The following is a 20491-nucleotide window of genomic DNA, read 5'->3' as shown; positions in this document are numbered from 1 at the left end:
AAATATCCTGCTGCCTGGGTGCAGTCTTTTCAGCCAATAGCAGCCCTTTGCGAAAATCTAGCAGATTCCAAATGTGAAGCATGAACAGCACAAAGACGAGCCAAAAGAAGGGTACTGTTCTCATGCAGTACTACTATGTTTCAAGAGAAAAATTACTAACTACTTAATTTAAGTAAGAAGCCACTGTGCACAAGTGCAACAGAGGAATATATTTTTAACCCATTTAGACTCCGTGTACACAATTGTGTGCACCCCTCGTTTTTGATATTTGCATCAAGTAGAGGCTAAGAAAGGACAAGGTTTATTGTACTTTGAATGAATTTAACCTCTTACATAATAAATTTGTTTTCATTTAATTTCATTTTGCAGTGTACAGATACAAATGATCACTTTTATGAAGGCACTACCACATTCGACGTGTCAAGCGACGTGCCGCTTCCTGAAAACAATGTGAAAAAGCAAAACTTTTTCTTTGCTAAATACCGATATAACCAAAATTGAATTTGCACTATATTCCTAGCCTGAGATTTGATTTTCTTTATGCCAAAAGTAAGCATCAATGACTTCAGAATAAAGAGATATATAATTACAACTTATTTATACGAGTTATTCTAACACAGATACATTCAACAATGCAAATAAGTTCTGCGGAAATCCACAAGGGTTAAGAAAGGGGAAAAAGACAACTACCCGTTGTAGCAAGAAGCCACAAGAAAATTTGTACTGGTCCGGAGTACAAACCTGGGACCAACACCTTTCCACGGCAGTTGCTCTACCAATTGAGCTAACCATGAAGCTAGCAATTGGCAGCTCGTGGGCGAATTCAATGATGACGCAAAGTGCATGGCCACAAGCATTGCAAATGAGTTTTGCGGAAAGCCGCAAGGTGGCGGATGGGTGAAAAAACATAAAGAAGGCAGACAAACAGTTTTTTGGCAACCAAAACGCTTTTCTTTCCGAGAAATCTGTATGCATTTCCTTGTGGCTTCGTGTTATAACAGGTGGTCATCTTCTTTGCTTTCTTAACCCTTCCGCCACTTTGTCAGATTCCCCAGAACTCATTTGCATTGCTTGTGTCCATGCACTTCGAGTTGTCGATGAAATCAACCTCGCGCTGCCAATTGCTAGCTTCCCAGTTAGCACAATCGGTAGAGCGACCACGTAAGAAATACATTGGTCCCGGGCTCGAACCCTGAACCAGGACGAATTTTCGAACAACTAAGAGGTTTTTCTTTCAGAGAAATTCATAGGGATTTATTGCAGCTTCATGCTACAAGTGGTGGTTGCGTTCTTTTCCTTTCTTCTATATAATTAACAATTATCTCATTATTTTTGCAATAAAATATTGAGGGTCTTGAAGTAACATTGCAGTGATTTGACACATTTACAGACAGTTCTTCATAGGTGGCATTTGAAACGGGTAAGCGAAAGTACATCATGGATAAAAGACATGAAACAGCAACAGAATAGGTATATAAAATCGTAATAAACCCAAAGAAACTGCATAGTCAAGCAGCCATATTTCTTTCACCACTGGTCCATCATCCTTGCTGCTCAACTGTGGTGCTCCATCTTCACTGCAACTTTGCTAGGCTTTCTTCAAGGTGAGGTTCAGGGCCCTTTTATTGCAAAACATTGCGTAGAGCCTGCTGTAGTAGGCTTACTTTTGCGATCTGAAGTTTTGATGTTGGCCTTATTAAACAATTCACTCCCTATGTGAAATATGAGCAGCACAAGAATGAATGAAAAGAAGAGTACAGCAGGCAGCAATACGCTTCAAGATAAAATACTGAACTCATTCAAGTACAACCGAGGAATATATTTCCAAGCAAAGTACATCAAGAATAAAGGACGTGAATTATTTATAAAATAGTTTTAAAATTGTAATAAATATGAAGAGACTGCACAGCAAAGTAGCTATTTCTTATTCGTCACTGGGTCTTCTGTCCTCAGTGCTCGACTGTGATGCTTCATCTACACTGCACGGCTGCGCAAGACTGTCTTCACTGCAAATTCTTCCAAAGCTTTCCGCAACAGCCTCCATAATATGCAATATTGCATCCAAAACTTGCTGGTTTCTTGCAACATGTTGCTCCATTGCCCTTTCATGCATGTCAATTTCATCCTGTGTGCTTGGAATTTTTGTGTTCATTTCGGACAACTGCAAAAACATAGAAATATCAATGGTGTTATGAGCCACAGCAATTGAATGAAATATTGAGAAAAGCATTATTTGGTATTTAAATACCCGTATGGTATCCGAAACAAATCGCTCCACCAAATGTACAGTGCTCACAAAATGAGGGCCAAGTAACGCACATGCTGCTATAAATTTTGTCTTCCAGTTGTGTTGCATTGGCATAACACTGGCATGGACAGTTACGTCAAAACCACCATTTTTCATGGCCCGTTTGCCTAACGTAGCATGGTTAACCCGAGCTTTTGCACAAGCTAGTTGCTATCAGGCTTGTGTGCCATCAATGGAGGCGCTACGAACGATGCTCCATCAATGCAAGCAGAGAGCGTTTGGTTTTGGTAATCAGCTAGGCTCTGGCTTGATTAGCTGCATCTTCATAATGGTTCATTCACAATGCATGAAATTGAAGTGATCAATTCTAGGGCTTATCTGCAAAACTTGGTGTAGTACAAACAGTAGTTCATTAACGAAAACTTTCACTTCCCTTATAATTGTAGTCATGTGGACCCGTGTACACAAGAAGTTTGCTGACAAAATGAAATTTAGAGATTCACAGACTAGCAGGTTGTTGAGGATAACTAGCATAGAGAGGGAGTGCGTTGGCAATGCATACTAAAGACTGTTACACATATAGTATAAATGTTAGTGCACTACAGGGAAATAAAAGTGGCCCAGAGAGAACGACATGGGACAACACAAACATGATTGCGTTGTCCTATGTAATTCGCTCTACGTTTATTTCACTTCACTGAAGAATGCTAAAAATGCACACTATGTACAATCAACTGAACCCTACCCTTGCTCTTGTTACACATACCATCGTCATCGAATGAAGTACCAACAGTGGTGTGCAAGGTGGCGTTTGCATCTTCATGTTTAGAGATGGATACGCTCGTGCGATTTTCCACTTGTGCACCACATGCATGTGCTCAACCGTACAGTGCTGTCTAACCCGGTGTGCACATCTGTCAGTGGTGATCATCGGGACAACACGCACTGTACACATGCTAATGCCTGGGCCATACGCTCTGCTGCTGGTGTTCCATTTGACGCCAGTAGTACAGCTTAGCAAAAATCGGCGAAAGGAGCTCGGACCAGGTGAAAGAGGGCTCTTTCCCCCTTTCTTTATGGCCTTTGTGGCCAGTTAAACAAGATTTAATATTATTTCATACCATGGTCACACTATGCTCTATCAGGACTGGAGTGCCAAGAGTTATTTACACTACATTACTGTTAATATACCTTATTGAAGAAGCGCTGACATAAAATTTCAGAATTGAAATGCACCTTTCATTCGATTGCTCGATGTGAACAGGTCCTCTTGCCCAAATTTGGATTGTGTGCACTACAGGGAAGTTATCTTATTTCAACGGCAAACAGCGTACGAGAGCTTAATGAAAAATGGAGTACCTCTGCAACATTGACACTAGTGCTACATGTTCGGTGTGATACATCTCACAAATACCATCCTGAGTCACGATGCGCTAATAGCGATGACGTGAATGATTCGAGTGTTTTTATCATGGTGCCGAAGCCTAGAAACGAACTTGCACGTCATGTCTGATCTTCGTAGCACTGCTTTGAATGACTTCGTGAAATTACCAAGATGCAAACCACCCATAAAGGATCGGCGAAAAAAAAAAGATAATTCAATGGGTGCTCGTTATTCAGCATGTCGGAGAACCGTTGCAAATGGCAGTTGTATGGTTCGAAGCCTGGAAAAAGCGCAATGAGGGCATCTTTTCATTTTACTATGTTACATGTCAACAGGACCACAAGCTATCAAAGTGGAGTAGTGTATAGACAGATATCATCGCTAACAAGTAACATGCAGGTATCATTAATAGTGAATTTTAGTTCTTCATTGACTTCTTTGCGTCCACGTAATACTAGTTTACTGTCGCCGCAACTATGAGAGTGCGTGAGACGCCAGATAGGTGGGCCATCTGAAGGCGCAAAGAAGAACTTGGCAAGCAGGGAACGTATCATGTTTCTCCCCTGGTACACATTCCCTCTACCGCTATTCCAGTGAATGCTGTGCACGTCAAAACACACCAATATAGCTAATTGAGACACACGAGCGAGCACAGTCGAAACAAGCATCTTCGGGCAGCTCTTCATTGCCGTTTGGAACGGCGTCAATTTTGGAATCGCTGTTCTGCAAAGGTCAATCGAAGCAAAAATGATTCCAAGCTCCAGACTGTCGTATTCAATCCTAGTCGTCACTTCGTATAACGACGACAACAATTCAAGTGACAATGCATGACCGAATGTGTGCGCCTACCAGACGAAATGTTTGCACATCAGCTGAGCCTCACTTCACTCTTTTCTGTGGAGAAGTGGTCAGCTGTGGCGCGATCTGGAGGTGACAGCGAGGGAGCCCCGCAGAGCTAAAAAATGGCAATATTGCCAGTCGTTTTGAATCGTGCTTAATACCAGTGATATAAATCAATAAAAGTGATAGTTATTCATCCAGCAGTTGCATTATAGGTCGCGAATTCGGATTTGGGTGTCGATAGCTACTCAATGACTAAAAAATCTTGACATGAATAAATTTGTGTCAGTGCTTTTTTAAGACTTTCTGATGTGTATGTTAGCTTTGCATTTACAATAGCATAATTACATGAGTTCCTTTCAGCATACTCAAGCTTGTTTTCAGCATACGAAAGTATGCTGAAAACAAGCTTGAAGTTAAAAAATGTCCATTTTGTAAAGCAGGTAGTAAAATATTGCCACATACCCTCCTTTTTTTTTTTTTTCAATTTTAAGTTACGACCCTATTACACATGCAACCATGTCAAATGATTAAGAATTTCCTAGATAATCTTAGAACCTTCTGATAAGATTACGTGCATAATGCAGACTAGAGTTTCTTCTTGAACTTGCGTGGCTGCTAGTGATAATGCTGAAATATTTGATGACACATGTAGAAATACCGACGCATTTCACTGCTTGTCAGTTTCATTGATGGCCAATGATCTTTTCGTCGCTATAAATCTACAGTATATTTCTCGTCGCGCGATGTTTCATTTGCTGGACCCAGGTTCGCCCAAATAAAAGAGTTAAGTTTTCAAAGCATCTGCTGCTGCTTTTTTCATGATCATGTGACAATATGCTGCATAAAAAAATGTGTGCCCTTTGCACCAAGTCGTGCAAAGCTTGTGCAGAGCAGAACAGGTCTTGGTTTGACTAGGGACAGTTGCATTCACATGCCGAAGCATGACATGTTTACGTTATCCCATTGTGAATCACAGGTATCGACTAGGTATTGATCAGGTTGATTAGGAATCCTTTGGCGATTGCAAGACTAAGTATCTTAATTGTAATAATTAGCTTAATTTGTCTACTTCACAAATTCGGGACATGGTCTCGATTAGCTTGCACCTCGAGGCTTAAATAAGACTTAATTAAGAAAATTAGCTTAATTAGCCAAATCTGCACATCGAAGGTGTGGTCTTGATTAGCTTACAACTAAAGTCTACCTTTCTTAATTACGTAATTAGAAATATTCAAGATCAGTCTTTACTAGGATTAGCTCGGCAAACCTCGCTGAGCTCGGCATGAGAAGGCACACAAGAATCTCAACTCTGCTTAATTAATTAGGCAATGCTTAATTAATTAGGCAATCACTTTACTACCTTAAGTATGTATCACTAACAAGGTTTCGTCATGCTCAATCAGGTTTAATTAGGCTTGGCTACAATTAATTCTGCTTGGCTAGACAGCTTTTTATCTTCGCCACGCTGGCATGGTGATTATTTCTTCTCTACATAGCAAGTACGACAAACGGAGGGCATGACAGCTCTGCTGTGAAAAAATTCTACACAACTTGTCAGTATTTTATACGACGGTTGTGCATCCAGCTTTTTCTCATGATTTTTATGTTTTTATATTCATCAAATTTTAAGTACTCATGTGTGCCCACACAGCAGCTGCTGAAAAGTTGGATCAAATCAACGGTTGTTGCCCTGTAACAATTACAATTTCACTTGCGTAAGTATACCCGCACGCATGGACAACCATACATAAAGTATGACCCAAACTACGTACGAGCAACACTATTTTGCTTTTAATAAATGTACCATTTACAGGGTCAACTCCTAAAAGTGTACAGTGAAACCTCATTACTTCAAACTATATACTTAATTCGAAGGATTCCTGCTGTCCCCTATTTTGCAATGGAAGTTGAGTAGATACTTTCAAGTGTCAGTCGGCACCGGCATGGTTAATTCGAAAACATTGGGTTCTATGTGCCAATGCCCGATCTCGATTTCTCCACACACATGCAGAAACGACTGCCCTTAGGAGCCACAAGGGAATGCAATGCAGCGATACTAATGAGTGACAAATGAAGCATCCCAGCTTCGTTGCTGCCAGTAGAAAAATAAAGAAATATTAAATAATTTTATTAACAAATAAATAAGCAGGATACCTAGGCGAGGATATCTGCCTAGATCCCTGAACAACTCACTGGACCTTTTTTTTAATAATGTTGCATCTTTCGTTCATAATAAACTAAGCATTGCACCAGCGAGAAAAACATGCTTCACTGCAACACAGAAGCGGCATGTGGGCAGCATGCCGCATGCTTCTAACAACGTCAGCGCATATGATTTACCCATTCGTCCTTAGAATATAAAAAAATTATTAAAGGACACACCGACGGCATTTGCGATGTGTGCGAAGCTCCGATTAGCAGTAGCTCCAGTACGGCGCACTTGCACTGCTAGCGGGGTTCTTGCCTGCAACGCCTACTTCGGAAACTCATTTAGAAAACTGAAGATCATGCTTTCCAACCAAAACACAAACAATTCCGTTACATTGGCCATTCTTAAACTATTTTACCAGAAAGAATGGGCGAATGGTTGCATCACGACGTGCTGACGCTTCAAGAAGCACACAACATACTGCCCACGCGTCACCAATATATTGCAGTGAAGCACGTCTTTACCACAGGCGCACATTTCTGTTGACCATGACACAGTGTCCATTTTTTTTTTCTTATTTTGCACTGGCACCAGCAAAGCCATTGTTCGCCCATGTTTGCAGCAAAATTTGGCCCAGGCATTGCTGGAGAAACATAACCGCTGTAGTCACAAACTAGTTGGCATAACAAATGACTACCTCTAATCACTTTCTATAATTTCAAATTCCTTGCATCCCACTTTTTGCAAGTGTTGTTTATTCAAAAACTCACTTTAATTTTAAAATTTTTCACATAAAAACTGACTGAATTAATCAGGTTTTACTGTAGATTCATTTTAAAAGACTGACTGAATTAATGAGGTTTTACAGTAGATTCATTTTAAAAGAGTACCTTAGCAATGGCACTAGCTTTTGTTTGCTTCATAGTTGTCTGGAGCTGTTGCAGCGTCTGTCGAGCATTATTGTTGCGCTCCTCACGTGATTGAAGACCAGCGTCTAATGGCTGCTTCTCTTCGAGACGCTTCAGCTCCTCCGAAGCGAGCTCCACTTTCTTTTGCAATGCGTAGTATGCTTGCTCAAGTTCAATCCTGCACACACACACAAAGCAACAATTCAGCACATGACAAGAAAGTAACATTACTACAGGTTTCTCTTCAAGGCAAGCCCACGTGATCCCTACACTTTCCCAGTTATTTATTGTCCTTGCATGCACGTGACCAAAAAAAAAAAGTCTCCTCAATAAGTTCCCCATCTTATTAGAGAAATCTCTGTGCTTGCTTACATTAACCCATTAAACAGTTCCAGTAGACTGCATACAGAATTACCCGGTCAAACTAATCACTGGTCCAACTGCAGAACTCTGTTCTCTAGGTTTGGCTTACAGGACGCCAGTGGGTTTCTGAATTAGGTTCACTTTACTTAAGCACTGTTGCAAGCTTCAAAAGACTATTATGCACAGAAGCAAATTAAACATGGGCCTTCAAGATTTATTAATGTACATTTCAAGCACACTCGACACCAAATGGAATGCAAGCACTGTTATTGGCTAAGCATACTTGCAACCTCATGCTTGGCATCAGAATGCCAGTAAGCTACTTTGGTGGATCAGCAAAATCTGCCGAAACATTTTCCACTCCCTCGCAATGCTTTCAACCTCTATTTAGAGGTTTCACAAATTTCACTACGCAGGACCACAGTTTACAAAAGCAGCAAAAAAATTGTACAGGTCAACTTGCTGGCCCTGCAGTTCACCATTATGCCGGCTGGCAGCTTCATGTGTGCCGAGACAAACAATCAGGAACACAAGTAAGAACAAATACAAGCTGATCAGGACAGCCAAGTCTAACACCCAGATCCACAGATACTCAGACCCACACACAGAAAAGCAACACCCAAATAAAAAAAAAACTGCTTATTGCCCCGCAATGAAGATGAAAAAAAAAAACTTTTGGCAAGGACAGCTTCTATACATCAAAAATATGAAATTTTCCCATAATCAATATGTAATACAACACAATGTAATGAAATAAACCAGACTAAAAAACCAAGCTAAGTACAGTTTGCTTATGATAGTCTTTCATTATTTTAACTCTAGCCAAACACACCAGGCTCAGCCTTGACACTACATTAACTACCTGGATTATATATATTATGACGACTCGGTTGTAGCGAGGTTTATTGGCCGTGAACTCGGGAACGAACAAGCGCAACGAACCCAACAAAGAAGCGCTCGTGCCAAGCAGATGATGATTGTCAGCCAGAACATATGATGATGATTGAGTGCTGTTCAGATGAGGATCTTTTTTCCGTACCAAAACAACAGGGGATGACCAAGGGCTAGTTGATGGACGAATTATTTCTCGTTGAAGCATGTCAGCGACGTTTTCCTCGATGATTTTTCGCTCAGCGAGAGTCACGCGGTACGGGCGGCGATGTACAATAGATGTTCCCTCCGTCTGAATGCGATGCGCTGCAGTGGTAGTTCGGCCCAACGTCGAAGAGCAGGTGTCGAAAGAATCGACGTGTTTCGTTAATAACGCAAGCAACTGCTGCGCCTGCATAGCTGTTAAGTCATCACTGATAAGAGCTGTGAAGGGAGAGGATGAGGCAGGCTTACTCATAGAACGGTCGTTGGTAGAGGCAGGGTTAAGTGGCGTGACGCTGACAGGCTCAGCATTCACAACACAGGCTACTGCTGTGCCCTCTGGCAGGAGAACTTTCTCTGGCGTTTCATTCGTAGCAATGACGAGCGCGGAGCCATGGTGAAAGCGTACGACACCTGATGCAAGGGCTATGCCTTTTGCGACGCAAGTCGACGAAGGGGACACCAAGACGTCACCGGGGTCGATGTCCTTAGAGATCAGGGTCACAATTCATTCTTGGTGTGGCGGTAGTTCGAGATCTTCGCGAGCGAACAGGCGTAGAGGCTTGTAGACGCCTTCGTCAAACATGGAGTCCGTATTAGTTAGGTGCAGAATCCGTTCACCACAACATATAGCGGCTGAAGAAGAAGATAGGAAGTCCCACCCTAGAATTAGCTGGTGAGAGCACCGGGTAAGCACAGTGAACTCGATGTAATGCAAAATGTCATCAATAAACACACGAGCAGTACAAAGAGTAAAAGGGCGGATAGCGTTCCCCTGGGCTTCGACTAGATTGGGTCCATTATAAGGTGTCATTACTTTCTTCAGGCGTTTGCACAAATCATACCTAATCACAGAAACTGTAGCACCGGTGTCCACCAAAGCGTCCACGAGAACTCCTTCCACCGTAACAGAAACCATGTTGAACGGGCGTGCTGGAGGAATATGAGTCCTACTGTTACATGCAGTTTCTCCTCCGAAAACTGCATCATTTAGTTTTCCGACCGGTTATCAGTAGTAAACGAGGCTGGCCGAAGAGGAGAGGAGGAGCGACGGAAGGGCGAAGGTGATCGGCGTCGGCTTGAATGGTAAGTGTTCCGCGTCTCAGTCGACGCGGGCGGAGATGGAGACCGCTGCTGTCCAGATGAATAACGACGAGCGTAAGAATCCCCTCTGGAAAAGTCCCGTTCGCGCATGTCGTACCCGCGATGCTCGTCCTGCTGGCGCTTGCGGCAGAAGCGCGATATATGGCCACGATATCCACAGTAAAAGCATGTTGGGCGAGACAGGCGCCAAGGCGGGTAGTAGAGGTCGTTTGGCACACCGGGAGATAGCGCACTCAAGTGGACTGACGGAGGGTCGGGTGGGATTGGCCGGAAGTGGACCGGTGGTGCAGCAGCAACCGGCGTGAATGATGGCAGCGGTGAAGTAGAGTTTACGTTGCGAGGAGGCGCGGCCGCAACTTGCGCGTACGTTGGAGGGCTAGACGGAGGTGGCTGGACGTAAGCTGGACCGGTGAATGATGTTAGTTCCTCCCTTACGATGTCACGGAGGGCCATGCTTGAAGGCTGTGTGACAGATGGAGAAGGTTGTGAGATGCCCATTGATTGAAGTTCTTCTCGTATGATCTCCCGTATCATGTCACGCAGGTCCCGGTCTGCGGTACGGTGTTCGCTATTGCCCGACTGAAGGCGAACAGAATCAAGTTCGTCGAGACGCTGACACGTCGAGACGACGTCCGTGACAGTAGAAGGATTCTGGGCAACAAGGGCATTGTAGGCAATGCTTCCGATGCCCTTCAGGATGTGGCGCAGTTTGTCCGACTCGGACATCGAAGAATTGACGCGCCGGCAAAGCGCAAGGACATCCTCGATATAAGATGTGTATGACTCGCCGGGATGTTGTTGGCGAGTATCTAGGGCCCTCCTCGCTAGAGCGGATCGAACGGCTGGCGTGCCGAATACTTGGCGAAGCTGCTGCTTGAAGGCAGGCCAGTCGGTGAGGTCAATCTCATGGTTCAAGAACCATGTCTTGGCAACGCCCGTGAGATAAAGCGATACTCGGCGGAGCTTGTTAGAGTCGTCCCAGTGATTAGTTGCGCTTACCCGCTCGTAGTTATCGAGCCAGTCCTCCACATCTTCGCCGCGGAGACCAGCGAAGATCGGAGGGTCACACTGGTGGTTTACGATGTAAAGAGGAGGGGCTTGCGGCGCAGTGGCGGCTTGCGGCGCAGAGACGGGAGCCGAAAGGGCATCCACCCACTCAGTCTGAGACATGTTGGCGGACTGAGGGTCTAAGCGGCGGCTTGAACGGAGCTCCAGCGAGTAGGCGTTGTAAGTAGAGGTACTGGGAACGTCAATCCACCTCCACCACGTATGACGACTCGGTTGTAGCGAGGTTTATTGGCCGTGAACTCGGGAACGAACAAGCGCAACGGACCCGACAAAGAAGCGCTCGTGCCAAGCAGATGATGATTGTCAGCCAGAACATATGATGATGATTGAGTGCTGTTCAGATGAGGATGAAGCGCATAATGGATGCCTACACTGAATATATATATATATATATATATATATATATGTGTGATGCCCATATTGGGTGTAACGATAAGTCAAAGATGTGATAAGCAAGGCATAGAAAAGTACAACAAAAAGACAACATAAAAAGCTGCAGAATTTATAAATATGTGAAGAAAAAAAAACCTGATGCCAGCAAAGCACTGCTTTTGCTTGCTTGTCCAGAAGGGAAAACATAATACATACATAATTTTACAACTACTGTCTTAATAAAGGCCAGTGAGATGGACAGCGCACAGCCCCATCCAAGTCTTCTTAGAGCATGCGAGGAGCCTACCTCGCTTTGCAGGGCAACACCGTGCGGTAGTTGAGGGCTCCAACGAATAGTCATGCTTTGCACAAGTGACAAAGTTGAAATGTGTATTCGCCGAAAATGCGTGCTCCCCATAGCTCTTGAAGCATCTCGATTCCAAAAAGATGACACATTTAGAATGATAACACGTGCCCGACCATTTTGCCACAAAGCATGCAAGTCTGGCCCTACTGAGGTGTGCGATTACAGTCAAACCTCAATATAACGAACACTCATATAACATAATATCTGTTATAATGAAGTGAAGGAAGAATAGTCTTGCCAATCGATGGTGTTAGAAGATTACGTTTGTAATAACTTTTTAATATAACAAACTTTGTTTAATATATAACTTCATTATAATGAAGTTTGAGTGTAGACTAGGAAAAAAAATGGTAATGGTAACAAGTATGCACAAAGAAGTACCAGATGCTTTTTTTTTTTTGTCTTTTCCCTACCCTCAGCAGTAATGGACAACATGTTCTTGTGCTTTTTGGCACAGCCTTCTTTATGAGCAGTACAAAGCGTGGTCAGCAATTTCACTATTAGAATACCCAAATGGCCCGGGGGGCATTACATGGAGGGGGGGGGGGGGAGCAGGAGAAGCTTTAGCCTACAGTAAATGTTTTGACAAGGAGCTTTGTGGTTAAAACGCTTTGTGGTTAAAAGAAAGTTTTGCTTTTGACTAAGATACTTAAGTGTGAAACAAAACTGGGTGACCCGCTTCTTGAGGAGACAGATACTTATGGCCACCCTTGAGTTTCACAAAAATAAACCATTTGTGTGTTTCTTTATTTAGTTTAAAGAATGACAAGGCATTATAGAACTCTACTCATTGAAGGATACGGTCATTGCTATTGTAATGGCCATGGTATTGAAAATAATGCCGTTTTCTCCAAAGAACGACAACTAACCATGAAATGATGTAGATTCCAAGAAGTTCATACCAGCCTAAGAGGAGAACCTCGGAAAGAGGACAACATTTCAAGCACAAAAGCCTTCGTGGAAATGTCCATTGTAGGCTTAAGCTTCGGTTAGTTACGCAAGCACACCTTTCAATGTTGTCATTCGCGCAAACAAAGTCAGCATGTCTATTAGGCCACATGTGCTCCTGGGCACACCATGTCAGAGCCTGCAACTGCCACAAGGTGTCATCCTGCAGAGTTAGGCCGGCTTCTCTGCGCACTATACACAGAAATGGGTAAGGCTGTACTTGTGCGCTTTTTCTCATCCATCTTCATTGGCTCCGAATTTCTCCAATTTGCTTTTGACACAAACAACTCGCGACTAAATTAGCGCATTAACACCCTCTGCGGCACTTTGCCAACCTGGCAAATGCAGTCTATTGCTAGCATGCTTGTAGCATCCTTAACCATTAACAAAGTGAGCATTTCTGTCTTGCCCATGAAGGCAATTTCTGCAGGTGTAATGACACACACTTTACCAGCCTAGCCTTCCCCCTTTTTTTCTGGTATATTCCCTCTTGAACATTTATCTTTTGTTGATACGGTGTAGACTTTGTTAAACTATGCACATATGCCACAACATTGCACTATTCCTTTCACTAAGGTGCGTTGTCATTTCGTGGCTCGTGACATAGCACGAGCCCCATTTGAAGAAATGAATAAAAAAGAAAGAAAAGCTTATGAACATGAGCACAAGAGATGACAACAGACACATGCTGGAACCAGCAACAGGACTAAACATGTTGCTAGTTTTAGCATGCCTGTGTGTGTTATCTTCCCATCTATGTGTGTGTCTATAAGCCTTTCTTTTTTCTTCAATTATGTATCAACAGGCCCAGCAACAGATTCTCCAGCTGGCTCCATTTATCCCCCGACCATCTTTTACTGCTTCTACATTCAAGAACTGTACTTACCGCTTTTTCTCCTGGGCCGTTTTGGTCTGCTGCAACATCTCCACCTCTGCAGCGTGTTCTTCCATCCCAGCCAAGCTTTCCAAAGATTTACTATACTCCTCACTTATGCGAGGAGACAGGCTGACCTTTTCATTCACAGTCGACACAATAGAACGCAGCTTCTCAATTTCGGATTCTAAGGTAGCCAGAGTTTCCACATCCGCCGAAATATTCTCCTTCCAAGTAGCTGGATCCCTAGAATGAAGCAATGGGAAAAGACACTTCATATTTTTTAGCCCTGTTTTGATCAGACAGTACAAACAAAGGCACAACCACCACATTCCTGGCAGCTGTGCTGCACTAGACTTCTGCTTTTAACTGGTCAACACCACCTAAACTTCCAGTTAGAGGACTTGTAGCTTTCCCGCATTCTCGCCTCTCTGCCAAGTACCTTTTTTCCCCCTTCACATATTTTGTTGGTATGCGTACTCTGCTGCTTAATGGGGAAGTCGGGAGGGCAAATTGGTTGGCCACACATTTACTGATGGCATGACAAATTTGGCCAAAATTTTCTATTTCTCAAGTTTATTATTTTTTTTGCTATCCTAGATGTGTCTATTACATTATGATGAAATATTAGAACAAGTAATTTATGTAGCAGAAATTGAGAGAGCAGCACCCTACCAGTGTACAGTACAAAAACTACAAGAAAGTCTAGTTGCTTGTAATCTTGGCATCATTGTAAAGAGGAGAGGTCGCACCTCAGTATTTCATAAATAAAAAGCAACGCCAGCTCAGTTCAGAGTTGTGCTTTGCTAGCTGTGTGCAAAATTTTGCAACAATATTTTTTTTTGTGCAGTTGCTGCCAGTCAACTTAGAGCTACTTCACAACAAATGAAAACAAAATACAATTTTTTTCCTTCTTGCAGTTAAATACAGAAAGATTGAAGAGTGTGACAAAGCTTTCAATTTCTCTTCCGTGCATCAAAAAAATCTTTATATTTGGTCTTTTGCAAAAGTCGCAAAGATGTTTCAAACATTTTGTTGTGGCTATTTAAACATTAAAAAAATAAGCAAATAGCTTCATTGCACATAACGAGCCATTGTGAATATTCTTGTGTAAAAATCGCCGAAATTGTGCTTAATTAAGTAAGCAAGAGGTGGCAAGAGTCCATCAAGTGACACACAAATTGAATATAAAATGCTCAAAATAAAATAAAGTGCTTAAAATCTATTTCAGTTATCATATAAGCACAAGAAATCACATATGCATGACTAATTTTATCAATTTATTGCAATAGATTGTGGCAATGTGGTGATGAAAGTTTTCGTCACCACATCCCCATCTAGTGCTATTAGTTCTGCGATCTTGTCAGTGCAAGCTTAAATAATAATAATATGTGGAGTTTAGCATCCCAAAACTACCATATGATTATAAGGGACGCATAGTGAAAGGCTGCGGAAATTTTGAGCACCTCTTTAACTTGCACCAAAATCTGAGCACACAGGCATACGGCATTTTCGCTCCTATCGCGAATGCAGCCGCCGCAGCCAGGATTTGATCCCGCGACCTGCGGGTCAGCAGCCGAGTGCCTAAGCCACAAGTTCAAAGAAAATTTTTTTTAATAAAACTGTCTACAGAAGCAAAAAAAAAAAAATACACTGAAAGTGATGATGATACAGTGATTTAATTAAATAACCATATTTTGTCTGTTCTGTAGCAACAAAACTGACTTCCTGAACTTATTTCTGGGTAAAAAAAAAGAATAATGAAAATCAGGTTCTAAAAGCACGCTCTTGAATGCAGTGCCTGACTTTGGTTGCTGAAAATTGTTGCATGCATTTCTTCATCTTTTGTCACACATGCGGCTACAGAAATTTACAAGACTGCATCCAGTAACAGAAGGGCACTTATGTTTCATTACAGCTTGGGACAAAGAACCAATCTATTACTACTTAAATTGCAACAATTGCAACAAACCTTTATGGTTGATACGTGTGATCAATCTATTCATCTATTACAATCCAACTGGTCATAGTAACTGAAGTACATTGCCGTGAATGCTTTACCCAAAATATCTACAGCCTTTCGCAGTACCAACGCCCAATTACAGGTGGTGCTTCAATAACTGCAGAGTAAACCCAAGCTTGCACATGGAGTAGATTTGAGCCGACCTGCAAACTGCGGCACGCTTCTCTTCCAGAGCTTCCTTGAGTTCCATAATCTGCAACTTTGCCTTCTCTACTGCCTCAGCGGAGTCGCACAGGGTCGTCTTGAGCTGTTGGTAGTCTGACACAATGACCGCCTTCTCCTCGGCGTAGGCAGCTAGTGTCTTCTTACAGGCCGAAAGCTCACTAGCGACTGCCTCGTCCTGTTCACCAACGTCATGAAGGAGAGTTGCCATCCGGTTGGCCTTGGCAGTCATTGCATTGAGCTCGGCTAGGGCGTCTTCTCCCTTGGCTTTGGCAGCCTGCTGCTTTTGAATCTTTGCCTAGAAATCAATAACGAGGTTGGGGAAGGTTTAGCAACAGCCTTGTTGTGCAAACCACAACACCGCTAATTCAGACACTTCACGAGGCAGGTAAACGAATGCTGGCAGTTCCTTCACGTGAGAAACCTAGGCTCATCTCCCTTTAAAACAAATACAAGAAGACCGCCAGGGTTTAGACTTGCCTGCTGGCAGAACTTCTCTTTTTTTAGCATTGTTCAAAAAGGAACATTGTTCATTTGAAAAGTTTGAAAAACTGCCATACCCAAAGCACCAACTCCGTTCAGCTAGACCATGCGTTTGAGTGCATGTAGTCACAAAGTTTGGAGAACAAGAGCTGTCACAGAAAAAAATAAAAGACTTTCTTAGGCTGCAGCCCAAGTATGTTGGTCAAAATAAAGCGGCTTTGCCGAAGTGTGGCTCTTCATATGACGCTGTTGAAGTGAGCTAGGCAAAATTCTTCTTGTTTGCTAGTACCAAGGTCTCCGAACTTATGGTTGTGACTACAGTCATACACCTAACGTGTATAAAAACACAAAAAGATATGCTGAATTAAATTCATTACAAATATTAGCTTCAAGCCAGTATGAAGGAAATATAGTATGTTAGATATACCAAAAAAGCTATTTTTTTATTATACCACTAAAAAATAAGACAAACTTTGAGAAGCGAAACTATGCACTGATGAATATGTTGGAGTGCTCCAATGTGCTCCAGGCTGTTCTCCTAACAGATACACGGGTTATTTCTACCATTGCTTCTGCATGTATTCATTTTGTATATAATAACTATGGCTAGATCGGTTGAAAAGATTCACTTCCTACCATTGTCATACCACAAATATTCCCACCGGCACGAATTTCTAGCGTAATTATATTGTGTAATTCGTGAACATGTTCCATGGGTATTTCAAAACATAAAGGTGCGTTTTTATCACAATCAGTTATCTAAAAATGTTCCGAACTCGATGTGCCTATCTTAATAATCTATCCAACTGATTGCGCTGAAATTTTGTCAGGGTATAATTCAGATAAAAAAGATTAAATACAAAGCTTCTATCCCGGCACATGACATGCGAGTACAATATTTTTTTTTATTGTGAGATAAATATAAATGGCCATTTTTATGGGTTTGAAGTAATACCAACATTATGTTGAATTATTGTGAGCATACTGAGCATACTGTTTTTGGGTTTAAGAGAAAAGGTACATTTAATTTTGTACACCAATCTAAATTTTGGAACTCGCCCAGAAGCAAGCAAGAAAAGCTGCACAGTCAAAATTTAACAGCCTGAAGGACATTAGCTCTCTTATAAAGCACGCAACGTTTCACATCGAAATTTGGCACAGATCCTAAAATACAATATCCAGGACAACCTGTTTACCCTACTATATGCCTTTGAACAAAATATCTTTAGTCAAACAGCTGCTTCATGATGTTCTGTTATGGCATTGCATTCTACACTGACAACGCTCTCCCAATGTATTCAACAAAGCTGAGAGGTAAACAGTAGGGAAGAGGGTGTAGCTAACCGTGTACTTGCTGAAGACTGCAGTTGCCTGGAGCAATTTGTTGACGAGAATCTTCAAAAGCCAACGAGTGCGTCTCGGCTTTGGATTGGTCAGGTCCTGCAGGCCCACATCATTAACGCCTACAATTCCAAGAACAACTTGCATCAGCTTCAAGTAGTGGCCTATAGGTATCGAGCCCTCAATGTGCATGGCCTCACTGGGCAGTAGCGAGCGAGGCACTTCCAGGGCCACTTCATTCAAGCCGAAGATGCTAAAGGCTCCGTGAAGTACACGGATCACCACAGCTGTCGTTGGGGCCTCCAACTCCTGACGAGTGACACGGACGCTGAAGCACTGCTCCAGAAGCGCTTCAAGGCCATCATCACTAGCCTTGCTCATGGTGATCCACTGAGAAGAAAAAATTGGGATTTATCACCAATCAGTAACAAAAGGGCAGAAGTCATCATAATGCGTGATGCAACAAATATGTCGACACAGGCTCCACAGTGTCAACTGACATGCGAACAAACCTATGTAAACCGGCAATTCTAAAGAAGCACAGTGCGCTGTGTTCAGGTGTCTTCCTTTTGTATTTCAATGTTTTGCGTGCAACTCAGTTAAGAGCAATTCTAAATTGAAGCCATTCTTTATTAAACTTGAAACTGGGTTGAACTTGCTATTGAGGACTTTCCAAAGCTATAGTCAATTTCAGTTTGAGCATATGGTTATGAAATAATCTGTGGGGAATGAAGGGCCACACTCGCAATACAATTATAAGCACGCCACAGTGGAGTATATTGGTTTTACTACTAACCACTAAGGTTCCTCAAATGTGCACCTAAATCCTAGCATAAAGGAGCTTTTACATTTCATTCTTATTAAAATTAGGACAAAATACTTTTCCCACTGTAGTTGCTTGGAATCAAAGCCACGTCTTAGAGCTTAACAACGAGAAGTGAATAACAGAGGGTTGAGATAGTTGTCAAGTATTCATTCTAAAAGATTGAGCATGCAAACACAAACTCAAAGAAATCAGGACACCACGAATGCCACTAAAAACTGCAGAGGTGCATAACGGCAGAAAAGAAAGATGGCAAGAAATTTGATCTGAGCATGCCCAGGCAGCAGGCAAACCTATCAATCAGCATGCGTGGAGGGTCTACGTGAAAGGCAACGGTTAAGACATTTGATTACTTTTTTATGCAAGTTAATCATCTACTCACAGGCGCTCTACTACTATTATCGATATGCCGTACCCGTTTCATCATTCCTGGGCCTGTGCAAAACATTAAATTTCGCAATTGTGGTGCTTCGACTTCTTTTGCAAGTGTTTGCATGCCCAGTTTTTTAAAATACCTCACCTATCGAGCTATCATGAACAGTGTGGCAGAAAAAAAAATTTTTTTGCTGGGCATTTTTCCTTTTTTTTTTCGGAGACATACAAGGTTTAAATAAATAAGCAGGTGCTTGACTGCGTCACTACATGTGCCATCATCGGGCAATACATGTAACCAGGCGGGCTACAATAGTAAAATTTGTAAGCAACATAAATCTAATCTAAAGAGAGGGTATGCTAGAGAAATAACCAACATTCGCAACAACAAAACTGGTAAACAATGAACTAGTTTCACTTTCACACTGTTGAAAAAATGCCGTGTAAGTGGCAGTTGTGACAGACGGGGCCTATATTACATTTATGCTGAAAAACGATAATGAGTGAAACTGCTGTACCAGTTTAAAGCATTACGTACCACGCAACACTCAGTACTTGCAAAAGCCACGCACACGTGTCAACAAAGGAAACCACGAACGTTTGTACATACACATTGAACCTTATATATATAAAAAAACGCTCGCTTATACTTTTTTGACTGTCAACTTACGGAGCATTCTGCACCATCCTTCCCCAAGAACTATTAGCACGATGACAGCTGAAGCAAGTTAAGTTATAATGAATTCAGCTTGACCGAATTCGGGGACCAAGCTTCACAAGGCATTACAAGTACAAGAGCAAACACACAGAGCCCGGGATTGTGTGCAGAGGCAACAAACCGCCACCCCTCCCACACACAGACACTCGCACACACCGAAGGCGGAATACTTTAGACGTGAGAAACCTCTCGCAGCAGCAACGACTTCACACGGTGCCTCTAGTATGCAGTGTTCATGAGATACGGCAATATCAAGAAAACGATGGCAAAAAGCAGCAGCACACAGCCATTATTTACGAAAGGCGACTGAAACTGGCCATGGGTAACTGAAATTCGGCTGAAAAGCGCCGCTACAGTCAGTAAGCCGATGACACGGGCAGAATGCACTTACCTCTCGCTACTTTTAGAGGCTTCCGAGAATAAACCAAGCAAATCTAGTCATAAAGCAAACCGTCCACGCTTGTTTAAGAGCTAAAATATCTGTCAGTTTTTACGCAAAGAATTCGAACACTGCGTGACCGCGCGCGCGTGCCTTTTAAACATTTATTTAACTGACGTTTTGACAATGACGATAACGAACGGTTTTCCGTAAAACGTCTGAGCGCCGCCATGCTTGGCTGTGAAGCCGATGTTTCCTTGTTTTTGGATAACATGACGTGAATAAAAAGAACATAAAACATTGTTTGCACAAACTCAATTGTTTTCATGCATATGCGTCGACTGTAACGTTGTTTATTTTCTTGTTAAAGGTAAGATACAAAAAAACGAAGGCTAACGGTTCATCATGGCTGCACTCAAAACAATTTGTAAAATAATTTAAAATGTACTAAACAGTTTCTTATGTAATAC

General features: G+C 42.3%; 1 protein-coding gene across 1 annotated transcript; it reads right to left on the bottom strand.

The window, feature by feature from the left end:
* Positions 1 to 1798: 1798 nt before the first annotated feature.
* Positions 1799 to 20173, bottom strand: LOC119174005 (uncharacterized). Its single transcript, XM_075894879.1, has 6 exons — positions 20034 to 20173; positions 17733 to 18119; positions 15887 to 16203; positions 13733 to 13966; positions 7515 to 7710; positions 1799 to 2161 (listed from the first exon to the last, which is right to left on the bottom strand). Exons 2-6 carry the CDS (start codon positions 18108 to 18110, stop codon positions 1925 to 1927), a joined length of 1362 nt encoding a protein of 453 aa, XP_075750994.1. The 5' UTR covers positions 18111 to 18119; positions 20034 to 20173; the 3' UTR covers positions 1799 to 1924.
* Positions 20174 to 20491: the final 318 nt, after the last annotated feature.

The sequence above is a fragment of the Rhipicephalus microplus genome, chromosome 5, assembly GCF_043290135.1.
Source record: "Rhipicephalus microplus isolate Deutch F79 chromosome 5, USDA_Rmic, whole genome shotgun sequence".
Taxonomy (NCBI): domain Eukaryota; kingdom Metazoa; phylum Arthropoda; class Arachnida; order Ixodida; family Ixodidae; genus Rhipicephalus; species Rhipicephalus microplus.
Note: the sequence above shows the minus strand (reverse complement) of the source record. Positions and strands in the feature narration are given on the sequence as shown.

Bases quoted from the DNA above. Each gene is read 5' to 3' on its own strand.
- LOC119174005 (XM_075894879.1), bottom strand. From the start codon at position 18,110: ATGAGCAAGGCTAGTGATGATGGCCTTGAAGCGCTTCTGGAGCAGTGC. The intron at 13,967-15,886 runs GTCGGCTCAAAT...GCTTCATTCTAG, and splicing joins AAGCGTGCCGCAGTTTGCAG to GGATCCAGCTACTTGGAAGG. The intron at 7,711-13,732 runs GTAAGTACAGTT...GTGTGTGTGCAG, and splicing joins ACGGCCCAGGAGAAAAAGCG to GATTGAACTTGAGCAAGCAT.